At 59.3% G+C, this 17,933-nt stretch overlaps 2 protein-coding genes across 4 annotated transcripts in view; one reads left to right on the forward strand and one right to left on the reverse strand.

The window, feature by feature from the left end:
* The first annotated feature begins 57 nt into the window (after positions 1-57).
* ARHGEF16 (Rho guanine nucleotide exchange factor 16) lies at positions 58-10,573 on the forward strand. Of its 3 annotated transcripts, none has more exons than XM_027702078.1 (16): positions 58-100; positions 815-1,146; positions 1,634-2,243; positions 2,842-2,893; positions 3,323-3,492; positions 4,017-4,073; positions 4,595-4,755; positions 5,185-5,337; positions 5,722-5,851; positions 6,356-6,430; positions 7,316-7,408; positions 7,781-7,935; positions 8,269-8,448; positions 8,551-8,624; positions 9,038-9,139; positions 9,588-10,573. In XM_027702078.1, the coding sequence occupies exons 2-16, from the start codon at positions 1,028-1,030 to the stop codon at positions 9,725-9,727; spliced, it is 2,271 nt and encodes a 756-aa protein (XP_027557879.1). In that variant the 5' UTR covers positions 58-100; positions 815-1,027; the 3' UTR covers positions 9,728-10,573. The 3 variants fall into 3 exon arrangements, with proteins under 3 accessions (XP_027557879.1, XP_027557881.1, XP_027557880.1); XM_027702080.1 differs by having other exon boundaries at positions 815-957; XM_027702079.1 differs by lacking the exon at positions 815-1,146 and having other exon boundaries at positions 64-100.
* A 356-nt stretch (positions 10,574-10,929) lies between these two features.
* MEGF6 (multiple EGF like domains 6) overlaps positions 10,930-17,933 on the reverse strand; it is a 71,243-nt gene continuing 64,239 nt past the window's right edge. The window contains exons 28-38 of the mRNA XM_027702073.1: positions 16,734-16,862; positions 16,361-16,489; positions 15,622-15,753; positions 15,163-15,291; positions 14,915-15,043; positions 14,638-14,766; positions 14,331-14,459; positions 13,841-13,969; positions 13,628-13,756; positions 12,997-13,128; positions 10,930-12,819 (exon numbers count right to left, since the gene is read on the reverse strand). Of these exons, the coding sequence (XP_027557874.1) occupies positions 12,752-12,819; positions 12,997-13,128; positions 13,628-13,756; positions 13,841-13,969; positions 14,331-14,459; positions 14,638-14,766; positions 14,915-15,043; positions 15,163-15,291; positions 15,622-15,753; positions 16,361-16,489; positions 16,734-16,862 (1,364 nt within the window). The 3' untranslated portion in view covers positions 10,930-12,751. The remainder of the gene's footprint in view (positions 12,820-12,996; positions 13,129-13,627; positions 13,757-13,840; positions 13,970-14,330; positions 14,460-14,637; positions 14,767-14,914; positions 15,044-15,162; positions 15,292-15,621; positions 15,754-16,360; positions 16,490-16,733; positions 16,863-17,933) is intronic.

The following is a 17,933-nucleotide window of genomic DNA, read 5'->3' on the forward strand; positions in this document are numbered from 1 at the left end:
CCCCGATCCCTCCCCGGCCCTTGCCCGGTCCCTCCCCGGTCCCTCCCCTCGCCCGCCCCCGTCCCGTCCCGTCCCGCCGCGCTGGCTCCGAGGGGCGCGGGTAGGTGCGGGGCCGGGGGGTCGGGCCGGGGCGCTGCGGCGGGATCGGGGACCTCGGGGAGGGACCGGGACAGGGACCGGGAGCGGGCCCGGGGCTCCCGGAGGGTCGGGCGGGCGGCGGCCCCGGGGAGCGGCTGCCGGGCGCCTTCCGGGAGCGGCACCGGCGCTCCCCGCCCGCCCCGCACCTCCCGCGGGCAGCGCCGGGGATCGTCCTCCCGGGGCTCCGGCCGGGCTGCGGGGCCCTCCCCGCGGGGCTCGGAGCCCTGCGGTGCCGGGGGTGGTTCGGGCGCATCCCGGGGCTGTGTCCTGTGTCCCGCCGCGCTCCCGGCCCGCACGGGGCACGCGGGGATGGGAGCACCGAGTTGCGGGGATGGAAGCACCGAGTTGCGGGTCTGCAGCCTCGGCAGCCTGTGCCCATGTGCCTCCGCGGGCAGTGTCGTGGGGGGGTCGATGCCCTGCGTGGCCACCGACCCTCCACCCCTGCACTGAGAGCTGCGGATGCTGCAGCACCCGGAGCCTCTGGAATCAGTACTATTTATGAGCTTCATCCTCAGACAGGATGGGGTTAAGAGCGGAATGTGGCGCTCGCCTCATCCCAGGACACTTGGCAGACCTCTGGCCAAGAGGCCTGTGTCCCCCATCCGAGGACGGGGGAATGAGCAGCATCTCCATCAAATGAGCTGTTGTTAATGGGTCTGTGTTGTCCTTCTGCCAGTCATTGATGCAGGGAAATGCACGGTCCAGTCTTGGTTTGTTTCCTGGTCTGTGGCCTTGGAAAAGGAACAGCTCGGAGATGGCACACAATGGGGTCAGCTGAGGGCAGTGAAACCATCGTTTCTCCTGAAATTGTGTAACAGGGTGGGCATAAAATGCGCTGAGTGTTCCACCAGTGCACAGTTCCATAGGTGCACAGTTCCATAGGTGCACAATGCATGGGATGGCACAGGAGAGGGTGAGTAAGCTCAGCCCTGGCCGAGGAGCTTGGGGCAGCCAGGCAGGTGTTTTTGTGGGCGGTGTGGAGCCGCTCCTCGGAGCAGCGTGGGGCAGGTACGAGCCTGGAGGAGCAAGGGGGTCACAGGGAGGCACGTCAGCCTGGGGGAGGTGGAATTCAGGAAGGGGAGGGCTGGCCATGGTGACTGGAGGCACCCCATTCCCGAAGGGGATTAAGGGGACACGGAGGTGTGGGAGGTGTGGCAGCAGCAGCAGCAGGGCTCGGCGGGGCTCCAGGCCTGCCCGGCTGCTCGCTCAGGTCTGAACCTGCCCGGTGCCTGCAGCACAGCCTGGCTGCTCCCAGAGCCCGGCCACATCCTGCTCCGTCTGCAGGAGTGCCAGCCTGGCCCTGGCACGTGGGTGGCCCTGAGAGGTGCATGGGCAGTGAGAGCACCACGAGTGTGTCCGTACAGGCTCTGCCTGCGGAGCACTCAGGGAAGGTGCAGGCTGAGTCCTGTGCTGTCCCGAGGCTCCCCGTGGCTCAGCCTAAATTCCCACTGCCTTATGGGAGGTGTTCAGCTGTCTGTCTGTCTCTCTTCCTCAGCTCTCTGGTTCCCTGGGCCGCCGCCATGTCCCGGAGCCCCCCTGGCAGCTCTGTGGATGACAAGACCTTACTCCTGGAGTACCGATGCCACCCCGTGCGGCCGGATCCCCCCAGCCTCGCCACTTCCCCCGGGAGGCACAGCTCCACCAGGGCACCTGATGCCACCCCACTCTCGGCGCTGGGCTCTCCCCCCTCGGCCGAGCCCCGCCTGGGCTCTCCCCCCTCGGCCGACCCCCGCCGCATCATCCTGAGCACGGACAGCCCGGCCGCGCTCAAGGTGGGAACCCAGCAGCTCATCCCCAAGAGCTTGGCCGTCTCCTCCAAGCCCAAGAACAGCCCCTCCCGGCACCAGAGCTTCGCGGCACCTGTGGCGAGCCGGGAGCCCCTGAGCCCCGACCCGAAGCGGGCGGTCGTCCCCGTGGTCTCCCTGGAGGCGGAGGATGAGGAGGATGGTGGAGGGGCCCTCAAGCGCAACCTGAGGAACATGTCCTACCGCGCGGCCATGAAGGGCCTGGGCGCGGAGCCGGAGCCGGCCAAGGCCGTGCCCTCGCTGAAGCCCCTGCCCGAGGAGGGCAGTGCCCTGCCCGACCGCAGCCCCGGCAGGAACAAGGTGGGTTTGGCGCCTGCTGTCACCCCGTTGCTGTGGGGCAGGGATGGGGTCCCGCTTTCCTGGTGCTGCCAGGGGATCTCCCAGGTCTTTCTCCCACGGCTCTGGTCGGTCATGGAGCTGGCAGGCCCTGCTGAGCCTGGTGACGTGACTGCTGCCTCGGGAAGCTCCGTGTCACCAGCAGGTGCTGCAGGTCCCTGGAGAGCCTGGGAATAGCTGCCATGGCTCTCATGAGGAGTGGAGCTGGCTGCTCCGGGGCGGCTGCGGGATGTTTGCAGGGTGGGGCTCAGGTGAGCAGCTCCGGTTGTACACAAACATGGCTGAAGCAGGGTTGGGGAAAGGGAGACTCCAGAGCAGGCAAAGTCCAGGTGCGAGGGAGATGTGACAGGCAGGGGTGTAACTACAGAGTGTGACCCTGATAACCGAGGTGAAGGCTGAGTCACCTGGGGAAGGCAAACAGAGCTCAGACAAAAACCAGGCTGAAAGAACAGGGTGGTGTGGGCTGACTGGCACAGGTAACTCCCCCCCGTTCCTGAAGGAGTTTTCCCAGGGCCACAGAAGTGCAGTATAACCACAGCACGTTCTCCTGTTCCCCTTGCAGAGAACCCTCGGGCGGAAGCGGGTGCAGAAGCGCGGCGGCTCGTTCAAGGACCGTGAGTGCTGCGGGTCCCCTCTGCTCCTGGGGCTCTGGGCCCTGCTCAGCCAAGCAAATCCCTGCAAGGCCCTTTCCCACGTGTGCTGCTGCTTGTCCCTGGCCTGGGGCCATGGCTTTTGTGGAGCACTGCCGCCCTGCTTTCCCACTCCTGGGGTGGATGACACTCCGGTGGCTGCCGTGCTTGCAGCTGGACCGCTCCCAGCTCGGTCCCGGGGAAAATGGGAGAGCTGCGTGCGCTGCCCTGGCTGCAGGAGGCTGTTGGGAGTGGGAGCTGCTGGGTAATCAGTGCTGTGCAAAGTCCAACCTGGGCAGGGAGGTGCTAGCCTGGGCTCGTGGCTGGCGGGGCGAGGCGGCCGTGGCCGAAGGGAAGCCGTGGGCCGTGGCTGGGAGAGGCTGCGCTGACCTCGTGCCTCCTCCTCCTCTGCAGAGCCCCGGCTGTACCAGGAGATCCGTGAGAGAGGGCTGAACTCTGTCAGCCATGAGTCAGACGAGGATTTGCGGGAGGAATCCATCCCAGAGGAGCCATCCCCTCTGGGTGCTGCTATCGTGGTGCAGAGCTACCGCCCGGCGCAGGTGACCTGGAGCCAGCTCCCGGAGGTAGGGCAGCAGCACAGCCCCAGCCCAGAGGGGCTGAAAGCTGTGAGGGCATCATTCCACAGCTTTGGTCTTTGCAGCGGGATGTTCTGGGCTGTCCAGCCCTGGCTGGGACACGCGTGTTCTGGGTGGGTGATGGTGGGCAATGCTGGTGGTGTGTGATGGTGTGTGGGGGTATGTGATGGTGTGTGATGGTGTGTGGGGGTATGTGATGGTGTGTGATGGTGTGGGGGGGTATGTGATGGTGTGTGATGGTGCCGGGGGGTATGTGATGGTATGTGATGGTGCCTGGGAGTATGTGATGGTGCCTGGGGGTATGTGATGGTGTGTGATGGTGCTGGGGGGTGTGTGATGGTGTGTGATGGTGTGTGATGTTGCCTGGGGGTGTGTGATGGTGTGTGATGGTGCCGGGGGTATGTGATGTTGTGCCGGGTGACTGTGCAATGGGGTGGCTGGCAGAGCCCCGGACCGCACTAGAGGGCGTGCAAGGACCATCATTCCTGCTCATCCCAGCCTCTCTCCCGCAGGTTCTGGAAGCAGGCATCCTGCACAGGATATGCCCCGAGGAGCGCAAGAGGCAGGAGGTGAGAGGAGCCTGGGACACCCCGGGCTGTGGGACTGTGCCTGTGTCAGGGGTCAGCTCTGAGCAGGGCTGGGCTCAGCTCGAGTTCAGCTCAGTTCATGGTGCTGCTGCTGCTTCCAGCTACTCTGGGATTGGGTAGTGCTGGAAGGGCTTGCTGGGGAAACAGGCAGCTCCAGAGGATGCTGATGGGAAATAGCCACTGGAAGGGCAAACAGCCACTGGAAGGGAAAACATCTCAAGTCATTGTTAATTTTTTCATTAATTTTTATTATTAATTGTTAATTTTGTCAGTATAATAAGCTGTGGCTTATCAATGACTTCAGTATCATCCTAAAACACGCCAAGGTTATTGGTGTTGGCCAGGCCATGCATGAGGTGATACAAGGAACACACTGAATTGGAGCCAAGTCATTTCCAGTGGCTTTGTGCCAACTGAACGTAAATAAGATTTAGCAGGTTTTAATTCCCTGCTTCGCTCAGTTAGTTTGTGCCGTTGCCTCTTCCCTGCCCTGCCCTTTCCAGGCAATGTTTGAGATCATCACTTCTGAGTACTCCTACATGCACAGCCTGAGTGTCCTGGTGGGGCACTTCATGCGCTCGGAGGAGCTGAAGGAGACGATGACGCAGACGGAGCATCACCACCTCTTCTCCAACATCGGGGACATCCTGACGGTCAGCACCAGGCAAGTGGGGGCACGGCGGGGGCTGGGGCCAGGCAGGCCCAGGGGATCTCTGAGCTCCCTTTATTTGTCATGTAAAAACACCCATCCCCTGGGAGCTGGGGAGCAAACACTTTGGGAGCGGCAGAGCAGCAGGAGGAGGATGCAGCAGCCCTGGGAATGGCTGCGGGGGCGTTGAGGCCTTGCAGCTTCCCAGTGGGGCAGAAACCAATCCTCACAGAGAGCTGAAGTGGAGGAGGGACCCTGTGCGGGAACAGAGGAAGCGCCTGTGTCTGGGGAAGGTGTGGGTGTCCCAGCTGCTGGAACTGACCTGCCAGAAGGGATCAGGGCCCCATCTCCACTGGGAAAACTGAGCAAAAGCTGCAGGGGGAACACCCGGTTTGTGTGGCCCCAAGGAGTCATGTAGTGAGGTTGTTTAAATTCTCTCCTCAGCTTTTTTGAAGACTTGGAGAAGCGCCACCAGGAAAACCTGCTGATCCCTGACATCAGTGACATAGTGGAAGAACACGCCTCGAACCACTTCAACCCCTACATCAGTTACTGCTCCAATGAAGTCTATCAGCAGAGGACTCTGGATAAGCTGCTGTGAGTACAGGGCTTGGGCTGGCCAAGGAATTGCCTCCCAGGGGCTCTGGGCTTCAGGGATTGCACAGGTCGATAACTCATGAGATGCGTTAGGGACACGTGTGGAGACTGTTCAGATCGTGCTGGTGCTACAGGTCAAGTCTGAGTCCATGGTTGGTACATCTGTGGCTTTACCAGCTTTTGGTGGACTCACCATTTATCTTTGGGTGCTTTTCCACCACCCACTGAGGGATTGGTCCCTCTTCCACCCAGCTGGGTGCTCTGAGCCCGGCAGAGTGACAGCGAGCACCGGAGGCCGTGCTGTCACTGCTCTGCATGGAGAGCTGCTGGAAAATCTCAATTACAGAAGAACAGAGTTAATGGAGCTTTCTTGTCCTGTTCCAGAACCACAAACCCCTTATTTAAAGAGACCCTGAAACAAATTGAAAGGAAACCAGAGTGTGGAGGCCTGCCAATGATCTCATTTCTCATTCTCCCTATGCAGAGGGTAACACGGCTTCCTCTGCTCTTAGATGTAAGTAGTCACAGGGTGGCGTTGCTTGGTTCCTCTGAAGAGGTCACTGTTACTCCCTTCTTTGGTTTGTGGAGCCCAGGACGGCCTCTGCTTGGACTTCCATCCCTTTGGGAGCTGAGGCCAGGATGCTGAGCCTGTATTCAGGATTTAGATCCAGAGTGATCTCTTTCTTGGGGGTGTCAGATGTGCAGCCTAAAGCTCTGAGAAATAACACTTCATGTCTTGGTGCCACCCACCTGAGTAACCTGAGGTTCTTTGTGCCATGTCTGGGTTCCAGGGTGGGGTGGCACGAGTGTCCTGTTTGTTGAGTGGTCAGGCAGCCCCGGAAGGGAAAGCAGGTCTTGCATTCTTCATGGAAATCTGCTTTAAATGGCAAAGCTGTTGGAATGGCCGACGGTCAGGAACGGCTCGAGCCCGTGTCAGATCCTGCAATCCCAGGGAAGCAGCTGGTGCACCATTCCCTGTGGGGCAGTGTCACTAAAGCACCTTGTCTTGGAATTCCAGACGGTCCGTCAGCAAACAAACGCACGCACTGCAGCGTACGGAGCTGCCACCCGGGCTCTGAAGGCCATCAGCAAGGTGAGGCTGCCACATCTCCACCTCTCCTCCTGCCAGCACAGCCTTCCAGTGTGCTGCTCCAACCCTGACATTCCGGCCTCTCAGTCTCCTCCTGGCGTCGGTTCACTTGGGACTCCTCTGCTCCAAACAGCTGCTGGATGAACAACTCCCTTCTCACCTTTTTCACCTGATCTTGCTTTTTCCTCTTCCTCGTCCTCTTTTCTTCTTTCTTCTTTGGCCCACCTTTGTCCTTCTCTTTGGTGTCATCATCTCCATGAATCTCCTCCTCTTGGAAGATCCCTGGAGGTGCCAGCAGACTGACCCCTGCTCCCCGAGGGCAGTGAGTGAAGCGAAGCACAGGAGCAGTGCTGGTTGTGAGCCATGTGCTGTCTGTGCTCCTGGATCTCATCTCCCTCTGCTTTCCCATCCCATGGTCAGTCACAGAGGGCAATGGGCCACAGAGATTGTGGCCACCACTGTGCCACTTTTGTCCCCCAGAAGCCCAGCCCTTGGCAGTGTGCTCCTGCCGCTCCTGGTCTGTCCCGCTCGCACATCCGAGCGGTGTCCTCCCCTCTGATTGTCCCTCCTCCTGCCTTTACCTCCTCTCCTCAGATGACTGATTCTTGCTCTTCATGTTGCTCCTTGGTGAAGCTTTGTTTTGGTGCAGGTTCACTTTAGTCTTTCTCCAGGCAGAGCACATGAGGCATCTCTCTCTCCTGGAGAGCATCCCACTGCCTTTTCCCAAACCTGGCTTGAAGCCTGTGCCAGGATTTGGCTGTCTGTCCTGCTCAGGGAAAGGGGGCAGCCCGTGACCCTTGACCAGCAGCACTGGGACTGATGCAGCAGATGGATGGGCTCAGCATCCAGCCCTTCTCCACTTCCCTGGTGATGTTTTTCTCTTCCCAGCTGGTCAAGAGCTGCAACGAGGGAGCTCGGGCTATGGAGAGGACGGAGCAGATGTACACCCTGCAGAAACAGCTGGAATTTGGGAAGAAGAAGGTGAGCTCTTGTAGAAGTGGTGACGGGAAGTCTTCTGGGGTGTGCTATTCAGGCAGGTCAGGCCTGTCTGGGAATCCTTCTGGGAAGCCTTGACTGGACTGTCGGATGCAGGCAGCTTTCTAAAGGGCTGTAGAAAAGCCATGGCATTGTCAGCTGCTGTTGCAGTTCAGGGGCTGTGCTGGAGCAGGCTGAGTGGCTGCTCCGCTTCCCGGGTGGCTCCTGGGAAGTCTTTTGGAAAAGGTGCTTAAAACCACACTTGGGTGTGTCCATCCCGAGTGACCCCAGGGCCACTGCAGGTTCAGTTCTTGGCTTGATTTTGCCAGCTGCTGGTGACAAGGGCAGTGAGTGAGCCTTCTCCTGGCCCTGTTTCAGCCCTTCCCGCTGATCTCCGTGTCCCGCTGGCTGCGGAAGCGGGGGGAGCTGCACCTGCTGCTCTCGGAGGAGGCCGGAATCTTCCGCCGCGGCGCCGGCCGGCTCTGCTACCTCTTCCTCTTCAACGACGTCCTGATCATCACCAAGAAGAAGAGGTAAGGCCGGGAGGAGGGCCCTTCCTTTCCCTGGAAAACAACTAGGGGATTAAATCTCCCTTTCCGGAGCAGCACACACGTGAGAAATGCGTGAGATTTCCCAGGTTTGACCTTTTTGAGGAGCCCCTTGTCAGCCAGACGGGAAGCGCCCGGTCCCACTGCCCTTGGCTTTGCCTCTGTGTGTGCCCAGAGCCATGTCCCACCCTGGGCATCAGCTCGTGTCCCAGCTCTGGCAGCTGCTCCGGCCGTGCCAGAGCCTCATCCGCCGGGCTGGGAGCCGGGAGGGAGCTCAGACCCCGCCCGGCTCCAGCGCTGATCCCGCCTGTGCCACAGCGAGGAGAACTACACGGTGATGAACTATGCCACGCTGGACCAGGTCACTGTGGAGAAGGTGGAGAGTGCGGATCCACCATCCCCTCCTCCTGGGAAGGCCGGCGGGCACCTGCTCCGGGTGGTGCTGGAGAAGGACAGCGAGGGCCGGCGGGAGGAGATCCTGCTGTCGGCAGAGACGCTGTGAGTGGAAAGCCTTCATCCTGCTGGGAATGTCCCAGCTACTGCTGGCAGCGGGGATGCTGTCCCTAAGGCTTTCTCTGATCTGGGTTTTCCCTCCGGCAGGAGTGACCGGGCCCGGTGGATTGCGGCGCTCATGCACCGAGAGAAGGAGAAGCCTGACACCACTCCCAAAGGAGGTACCACGTACCTGGCTCTGCCAGGATTACCTGTTACGCTGGGGCCTTGCAGGCACAGGTTTCTGCCTCGCTCTCCATTCCTGCTGGAAAAAGAGCTGAGGATGTGCTGATGGAGAGAACTCCAGTACCATGCCTTGTTCCTCAGGAGTTGCCTCACATTAAGTTGTCAGCCACAATTAACCTTAAATGCATTTCCTGGGAGGCACAGTGGAATTCCAGGAATGCCTTCGGCTGTTGTAAGAGGAGATCTGACAAGCTGGGAGGGACAAGGGGCAGGGACAGGAAGGGAGCTTTGTGCTGAGGTGGGCAGTGCTGGGGGGGTCACAGCTGAGCAGGGGGCTGGCCACATGTGCCAGGCTGTGTCTCCTGGCCGTGCCTTCTCACTGGTCCCTGCTGTCCCCTGTCCTCCACAGAGCTGAGCCAGGTGGAGATCACCCGTGCCTACCTGGCCAAGGAGGCAGACGAGCTCTCCCTGCAGCAGGCAGACGTGGTCCTGGTGCTGGGGGGAGAGGACGGTGAGTGTCGGGAGCACGGAGCTGCAGCTGGGACAGGGTGACCTTGGCAGAGCTGGGCGGGGGGGAACCTCCAGTGATCTTCGTGAGTTGGGACTGCAGCAATTGCAGAAGTTTTCAGGAAGTTGGTGCTGTGTCCCAGCAGGTGACAGTGGGCTCCAGGGGCTGACAGAGGTGGCACTGCCATGGGCAGCTGCTGCATTCATTAGGGGTGACTCCTGTGTGCAGGCTGTGGCTGGAAGAGACCTCAGAAGTCAGAGAAATACACCCCAGAACAGGCAGTTAACCAGAAACCTCCTCCCCAGCCAAGCTTTCCCCGGATGCCTGTAGCTGGCAGCTCCGTGGGAAGGGGGTGGTGCAGCCCCATTCCATGTGCATCCCTGGGAACCGTGGTTCTTCCTCCTCGCTGTCCCTGGCTGCGTGATGACTCCTGTGTCTGTTCTCCTGCCAGGGTGGTGCTGGGGTGAGCGGCTCCGGGACGGGGAGCGGGGCTGGTTCCCCCAGAGCTGTGCCCGGCGCATCACGAGCCGCTCGGCCGTGGAGGGCAACGTGCGCCGGATGGAGCGGCTGAGGATCGAGACCGACGTGTAGGCTGAGAGCCAGAGAGACCCTCTGGGGGACTGCTCAGGGACCTCCAAACCTCTGCAGACTGAGCCCGTGGCGAGAAGGGAGCAGAGAGCCTTTTGTCTGAACTGTGTGTGATCTGATCGCCCAGGACTGGTCTCTGTATCAGCCGTGACAGCGGCTCCTTCACGTGGGACCTGCCGCCCGAGCGCTCCCGGCCCTGCTGGCACTGGTGACCCGGAACAGGCTCCGGGAGCAGCCGAGGAGTTGGCTCAGGCTGAAAAGGCTGTGGCTGTTCTGGGCTGTGTGAGGTGCCTGCGCTGCCATCCCTGTCCCCAGCCTGGCAGTGGCTGCACCGCTGGCGTGGGGAGAGCTGGGTCAGGGAACAGCACACCCCAACCAGCAATTTTTACAAGTTAAATCTATGCCCAGCTTATTCCTTGACCCAGTTTTCCCTCCTGCTGCTATTTTATTTTTTTTCTTCCCCCCTGTAATTCTTGGTCCCTTTGGGCGCAGCCGTGACCTCCCCAGGTGAGGTGATGCTAAACTGCTGGATGCCAGAGTTGTTCCCATGGAGTCAGCTCTGGGGCCAGCAATGGGATGCTCCAGCCAGAGGGGGAAGCAGGGGCCTGACAAGGAGCAGTGCTGCAGCTCCCACCTGCCTTTCCCTCCTCCCAAGGCGGGGAGGGGGCTCTGGCAGGGGCTTGGCCGTGCTCAGCCCTCCCACCCCGTGCAGGGGACATGGCAGCTACAATCTGGGGGTGAGACAGCCCCACACACTGCCAGCTTTGGGCAGCATCGATGTAATGTCTGTTCTGATCGAACCGTTAAAGGATTAATTGGGGTAACAATAAATTCTTGGATCCTACTGAACGGTGTGTTCCCTGTTAGTGGGGACTGGTGTCCCTGGGCACAGCTCCGTGTCACTGCCCAGGAGCCAGATTTGTCCCACTATGAGCCCTTAAACGAAGCTTCATTCTGCTGGTGGAATCACTGTGGCCTCTGCATGTTCTCAAATATATATGTGCATCTCAGGAAACACCCTCCAGAGCCCCTGACTAACAGTCTGCTGTCACCTGGAGCAGGTTTCAGGTGTATTTATTTGACTGAGACAAGTTAAACAGAAACTCAGCCAGGCTTTGTGTTTATTTCCCTTAACTGTGGGGAAATAAACATTTTTCATCAGTGCTAAATTAAAGGAGATACGGTCAAAAGAGAGACAGAACATGAAAAGAGGAAACAAACAATTTGTATTAAGAAATATGGACAGGAAAAAAACATATCATATAAAAATACAGGTACAGGGTTGCTGTGGTCCCATGCTCAGACACATGGTTTGCTCCGAGCTTCCAGGAGTCACAGAGCTGCAGCTCAGCTTCATGCTGGAGCAGGATGGGATGGATCCATCCCCACACTTGGCTGTTTCCATGTTCTCCTGGAGCAAGGCCATTGAGGCAGAGTGTTTTTTCTCCTCCTCCTGCACTGGGGGAGCTGGTGCTGGTTCCCAACTAGAACCTTCCTCCAACACCCCGGGCACTTCAAGGCAAAGGGAACCCAAGGGATGATTGTCTGGAGAATTGGCAGCACGACTGGCAGGACTGATCTGGGGGCATTTGGCACATGGACAAAATCTTCCTACTCCCTGGTTATCCATCATCCAACATCCAACCTTAACCACACGATTTTGGTCCTTCACTACATACTTATATTAACATTGTTTCTTCACAAGAATGATCCCTAATGCAAAAAATACTGTTAAGGAAGAAATAAAATAAGAAAGGAATTAGCCCAAAATTACAAGTTATATACAGATTAAAATAAATTCCATCAGGAAAAGAAAGAATTCTTTTTATTATTTTCAGTTGGCCCCTGTGGGAATAATTTAAAGGCCAAGTGCCTGGGCAGGGCTGTGCTGCAGCTGCCACAGTGGGGATGGGATGGGATGGGATGGGATGGGATGGGATGGGATGGGACAGGGCTGTCCCTCCCTTCTGCAGAGCCAGGGTTCCTCTGACAATGTTGGCTCTTGGGCTTCCCCTGCCCAAGAGCTTTGTGCAAACAGACAGAGGGACGGGGCTCAGGGTGATGGTGTTGGAGCAGTGGCACTGGAGTGATGGCACTGGAGTGGTGGCATTGGAGTGGTGGCACTGGAGTGGTGGCATTCCCTGCTGCTGCAGGTGGCAGCCGAAGCCTTGCCATGACTCCAAACCCATCACCAAGCCAGGAGCCAGCTGCTTTTCCTGCCTCTACCTCTTCCCAACCCCTGGCTATGACTAGAATGTAACTCAGGGTCCAAGGCTGGGGGAGGACACTCCAATAGGGATGTGCATTGACCAGGTGGTGCAAGTGCTTTGTCTCCACACAGTATCTTTGATTACCACACTCAAGCTTCCTTTTTGGTGGAGCAGGTGACACGGGCAGCTCCATGGGCTGATAAACTCCCGGCATGATAGACAGGCTCCAGCCCAGCCTGCACTGTGGGCCAGGAGCCCAACGTGTTCCCCCACAGCAAACAGTTATTTACAGTAAAACACCACTGCAAATTCAAATTTAAAAAAATAATTCAAGTGAGGCAGTACACCCACAGGAGGCCCAAGCCCAGGAGAGCCGGGCACGGGCAGCCATCAGTCCTGACAACGCTGTGGTCCAGCTTCCCATAAATATTGGTGCATAAATACCTGATTTGGCCCACAATTTCAGCCCCCTCCCCAAGCCCAGTACCCAGAAGATGAAGGCCAGCAATGTGTCACGAGCTGCCAAAGTTCACTGTCCCCTGACAAGAACTGATCCCTTCTGAACTGGTCCTGCTGGTCTCTGGCTGAAGGCCTGCACTGGTGTTGGCACCCGTGTCCCCACGGCCAGCCCGTGCTGGCGCAGTGAACTGGTTATACTGGGCGCTTCAGCCTCCCTCAGACAACCCCAAAGGCAGCAGCTGAGGCTGTGAGGAGATGAAAGCTGCTCATGCAGCTCATAAATGAGTTCCTTAACAGGTCATTGGCTTCTTCAGGTGGCTGCTTGGTCCCACTGGGAGAGCAATCCCGGGAGCAGGATCTAGTGCTCGGCCAGCCAGAGCCCCTCCAGGGGTGGTGGTGACCTGGTGGGTGCCAGGGACGGTGTGGCTGGAAGGGAAACGGGACAGGTCAGTCCTCGCTGCCCCTCCGAGCACGGGCACCGCATCCCAGAGGTTTTGCACTGGGATTCCCCCCCCAGGTTTTGCAGTGGGATTCCCCCCCCAGGTTTTGCACTGGGATTCCCCTCCAGGCACAGCCAGTGGCTCTCCTGGCACCTGCATTTACCTTCCCGGCAGGTGGGTCCCGTGTGGCCGTCCAGGCACAGGCACTGCCCGTTCCGAGCGTTGCAGTAGGAGCTGCTGGGGGCACACTGGCAGCTCAGGTGGCAGCCAGGGCCGAACTGGGTGGGCCGGCAGTCTGCAGAGGGCACAGAGGTGCTCAGGACTGTGCCTGTGGCAGCAGCCAAGCAGGAATGCTCAGACCTTTCCCGGGGTGCAGCAGGCAGAGCTTGCAGGGGAGGCTGGGAGCAGAACAGGGCAGAGAGCTTTTTGCCCTCCCCCCTGCCAGCCTGCACTTGAGCTCTGGTGACAGGGGACATCAGGGTATCCCCAGGAAAACAAGGTGTTCCTTCTGTGTTTCATCCTCAGCCTTTTGATCTAATAACAAGGGCTCTGGAGGCTGAAGGAGTGTTTGTGCTCAGATCTGGCTACAAACAGAGGCTGGAGAGGTGAGCGCTGCTGTTCAGGTGCCCTCTTGCTCTATGAGGGGACACACACCAGAATGAAAACCCCTCCCATGAGAACTCAGCCCTAACAAAAAGGGATTTGCATTCATTTTAAGACAGAGTTTCGAGCTCACTATCCACCCCGTCTCACACAGTGCCCTCCCTGCCCTGCCCCTCTGTGTCTCAGCTCACCTGCAGTGCACGTGGGGCCGGTTTTCCCGGGTGGGCACAGGCACTGCCCCGTGGCCGGGTCACAGGGCACGTCCCCAGCACAGTCACAGAGCTGCTGGCACCCCTCGCCGTACGTTCCTTCCTCGCAGCCTGTCGGAGAGGTGGGATAGAGCAGCTGCCCTCGGGCTCGCCCCTTGGGGCGCCCCGGGAAGCAGGAGGGTGGGTGGGCAGTACCTTTGTGGCATCGCTCCCCACGGAGCCCGGCAGGGCACTGGCAGCGGCCGCTGGCCGGGTCACAGCCGGCCCCGTGCTCACAGTCACAGTGCTCCCGGCAGCCCACGCCATGGAATCCTGCAGGACAGCCTGGGATGGAGAGAACTCATTGGTGGGTGGAACGGAGCCGAGCTGCAGCAGAGCCCCGGTCGGCCCAGCAGAGAGAAGCAGTGAGCTTTTCTCTCCCCGGTCACAGAGCACCACGTTCAGCTCTGCGGTGTTTGCCCAGCGCCCAGCGCCCCTGGGCAGTGGGGACGTGTGTGCCCAGCTGCCTTGGGATGGCACCGCTGTGCCCGTGCGGAGGTCAGAAGCAGGGTTTGCTGACAACTCCAGTGGAAAAGGAAGAGCCCACCGGTGTCTCAGACCCGTGTCCCACGGTCCTGCTCTCCGGATGAGCTCCATGGAACCACCCCCCCCCCAAAGCCGAAGGTGTCCCCGCTGTCCCACTCACTGTGCTCGCACAGGGGCCCGTAGTGCCCCGCGGGGCAGCGGCAGGTGCCCGTCCCCGGGTCGCAGGTGCCGTTGTGCAGGCAGGGGCACCGGAGCTGGCAGTCGGCACCGAACCTTCCCGGCGGGCACTCTGCAGGGGAGAGGGAGAGACAGAGCTGCTCAGCGGCCCCACTCCTGCACTTCAGAGAGCCGTGATAAGGCACTACAGGCACGGGTGGGAAAACAGAAACTGGACCCAGCACGGAACAGCCGGAGCCAGCTCCGCGGTTCCCGGTTGGTGCAGGACGATGCAGCCAGGTCAGGTTTACCTGACTCGCAGGATTTCCCCGTCCATCCAGGTGCACACGAACAGGAGCCGTCGGCTGCATCACAGAGGCCCCCGTTGTGGCAGGAGCAGGTCTGCTGGCAGCCCACCCCGTACCGGTGCTTCTCACAGCCTGTGGGACAAGAGGCAGTGGTGGTGGGCACAAGGACCACGAGCAGAGATCTCAGGGCAAGGCAATCCATTCCCACTCAGGACCTTTCCCAACCCGCTGCCTGCAGGGCCCGCTTGTCCCGAGGCACGAGCCCAGGGCTGGTGGTTACCTTGCTCACAGGTGGGCCCAGCTCTGCCAGGTGGGCAAACACAGGCCCCGCTGACGGGGTGACAGGTAGCGCCGGCCCCGCAGGAGCACAGCCCCGCACAGTCCTGGCCATAGCGGCCAGCGGGACACCCTGGGAGAGGAAAACCTTGGTCAGGCCAAAGCAGGGCTGGCAGGTGGGAAGCGGGAGAGCTCCCAGCACTCCCCTCCCCCTGAGGAGGCTCCCACCCCTCCGGCTGAGCCGGCACTCACCGATGCCGCAGTCGGCGCCGATGTAGCCGGGCGGGCAGTGGCACATCCCCGTGCCAGGGTCACACCGGGCCCCGTTCTTGCACTGGCACGGCCTCTCACAGTCACGGCCGTACCACCCAGGGGAGCACTCTGGGGGGAGAAGAAACAGCGGCCTCTGCGACTAAAATTACAGCTCAAGGTCTGGACATCCCGGGAAAACCTACCAGGTGTGTCCGTACGGCTCCTTCCCCAGAGAGGAGGCAGAGAGCTCTGCTGGGAGTGGGTCTGTGCCAGGCTGGCACTGCCCTTGGAGCTCTGATCCGCTCTGTAACACAGAGCAGCAACAAAGCACCCACGGCTCAACGAGCTGCAGAACTCACACACACACACACACACACACACACACATCACTCACAGCACTGGGATTTTGGGATGGGACAACCTGCAGAAGGGACACAGAGGGACCAGAGCAGGACTCACCCAGCTGGCAGGTGGGGCCATGGAAGCCGGGGGCACAGACACAGGCACCAGTGACCGGGTGACATTCCTGGGTGGCTCCAGAACACTGGCAGATCTGAGCACAGCCCTCTCCGAAGGTTCCAGGCAGGCAGGCTGTTAGGAGAGGGGGCACCAAGGTGGTCAGCAGCTATCCCAGCCCCCTGTGCAAGGCTTTTCTTTTTTTCTTTTTTATTTTTAGCCAGGATTTAGGGAGCTTTTTGTGACAGCAGAAGTTCTCTGCCACCCAAAAAGCAAAGAGACCCATGTGCAAAAGCTTCCCTGACTCCAGGAAAGACTTGGATTGAAAGGAAAACCAAGTACTTAAAGGTATTAGATGGTGTTTTCTGTGCCAGCCCTACCTGCCCTCGCGTTTCCGCAAACTCCACACACGGACACAGCAAATCCAGCCCTGTCCTCTGGGTAAGGAATGTGCTCACATGCCTCTGTCTCTTCCAGACTTGCTCATACTCACAGGAGCTCATTTTAATACTGATTTACTGCTAATCCTCTGGATAAATACCCAGCTCTGATTTCCCACTTGGCTCCCTCTGCCCCGCTAACATTCCGCAGGCACGCACCCAGCTGCCAGACTGGGAGTCGCTCCTTGGCACAGCTCTCGCTCTTTTTTCCCCCCCCTGTATTTTCTGTAGGAATTGCCTGACCCGTCACGTTCCCAGAGCCTGTCAGCAGAGCTGGGAGAGGATCCCTGCCATCTCCGTACATTTTTCACATCCAGAGCCGGTCAGTCCCGGGGGGCAGCCGCAGTGCCCGGTGACGTGGTGGCAGGGCACTCCCAGGGGGCAGGTGCAGCGGCTGGCACAGTTCTTCCCAAAGGAACCTGGCAGGCAGGCTGTGGGAAAACAAACATCGGGATGTGAGCCTCCTGCCTGGGTCTTAAGTTATGGTTAGTGCCTGAAAGGCATCAGAGCCCCAGGGGCAGCTCCTGCCCCGGTGCTCGCCCACGGTGCCGAGCCAGCCCGGCAGCACCTCAAAATGTTTTGCCACAATCTGTAATTCTTATTAAAAATGAAGCTTCCCTCCCACCCAGACTCTGTAGGAGCCTCAGTTTCCCCCTGCCCAGAGATGTTCCTCACCCTTCTCACAGCGCCGGCCCCTCCAGCCACTGGGGCAGTCACAAGTGCCGGTGATGTGGTGGCACGAGACACTGTCCCCACAGTCACAGAGCTCCTCACAGCGTGCCCCAAACCGCCCCTCTGGACAAGCTTCAGGGATCAAAATGGGAGAGAGGACAAGTTACACCCAAAAAAAGTGCCATGGGAGCTTTTTGCCAGCAGTTTCTGTAGGCACACACCTCACCGGTGTCTCACACGGGCAGCTGGAAATACAGCCTTGGACAAGGACAGGACTCCAGCTTGGGTTTTTTAAAAAATAATATAATTTCTTCATTTTGGGTGGGTTTTTTCATTAATTTAATTCTAGAACTGCTTATCACTGCCTGGTGCCGAGGGACCTTGCTGCTGGGGGCTGTAGGTGTGGGGATGCTGGGAGGGGACACTGTGCCTCGGGATGCAGCAGGATCCAGTGAGGGGAGTTGTGTGGCCAAGCCTCAGCTGCCAGGCAAGCTGCTTCCAGCCTCCTGAAGGGAAAAACATTCCCAGTAAGAAACCTGAGAGTGGTTGGTGGCAGCTCCCTTGTGCCAGACTTCAGCTGGCAAGTGCTGGCACCGGACTTTACACCCAGATACGAGGATGTGCCAAGAGATATCGTGACTCCTGAAAGGGAAGAAGCCTGTGGGTGTCTCCTTGGTGTGCTGATACGTGATGAAGTCCCTGTTGCTGCTCTGAAGGCCAAGAGCCTTTTCAACACTTCCTCATTGGAAGGGGATTGCCAGGGTGTGTGTCACCTCTAGGGATACAGCAGGCACAGGAACCACCGAGGGACTGATGTAATGATCTACTGGGGCTTGGGACCAAAGCCAGGCCCTGAGGGTCTGTGTGATACAGGGGCACGTGGAAGGAAGAATGGAAAGGAAATGATCCTCTGTTGCCCTTACAACAAATGGGAGAGAGGAAGATCCTCACTTGGCACTTAGGTTTCACCACGGAGGATTGCTGTCCTGCCTTCAGCCCCGCTTGGAATTGATGCCTGGGAGTCTGGGCCCTTGGGAACCCCATCCCTCTCCCACCAGCTGCTGTGCAGCCTCTGTGTGTGCACCACCACTTTCAGGACAGCCCCCAGAGGAAAGGAACTAGAAGGGGTTGGACCTGGAGGATCTTGAAGGTCCCTTCCAACCCCAATCACTCTGTGATTCTATGGAAGGAGAAAGCACAGTA

Source organism: Neopelma chrysocephalum, unplaced genomic scaffold, assembly GCF_003984885.1.
Source record: "Neopelma chrysocephalum unplaced genomic scaffold, ASM398488v2 Primary Assembly neopelma1_180, whole genome shotgun sequence".
In the NCBI taxonomy this organism is placed as follows: domain Eukaryota; kingdom Metazoa; phylum Chordata; class Aves; order Passeriformes; family Pipridae; genus Neopelma; species Neopelma chrysocephalum.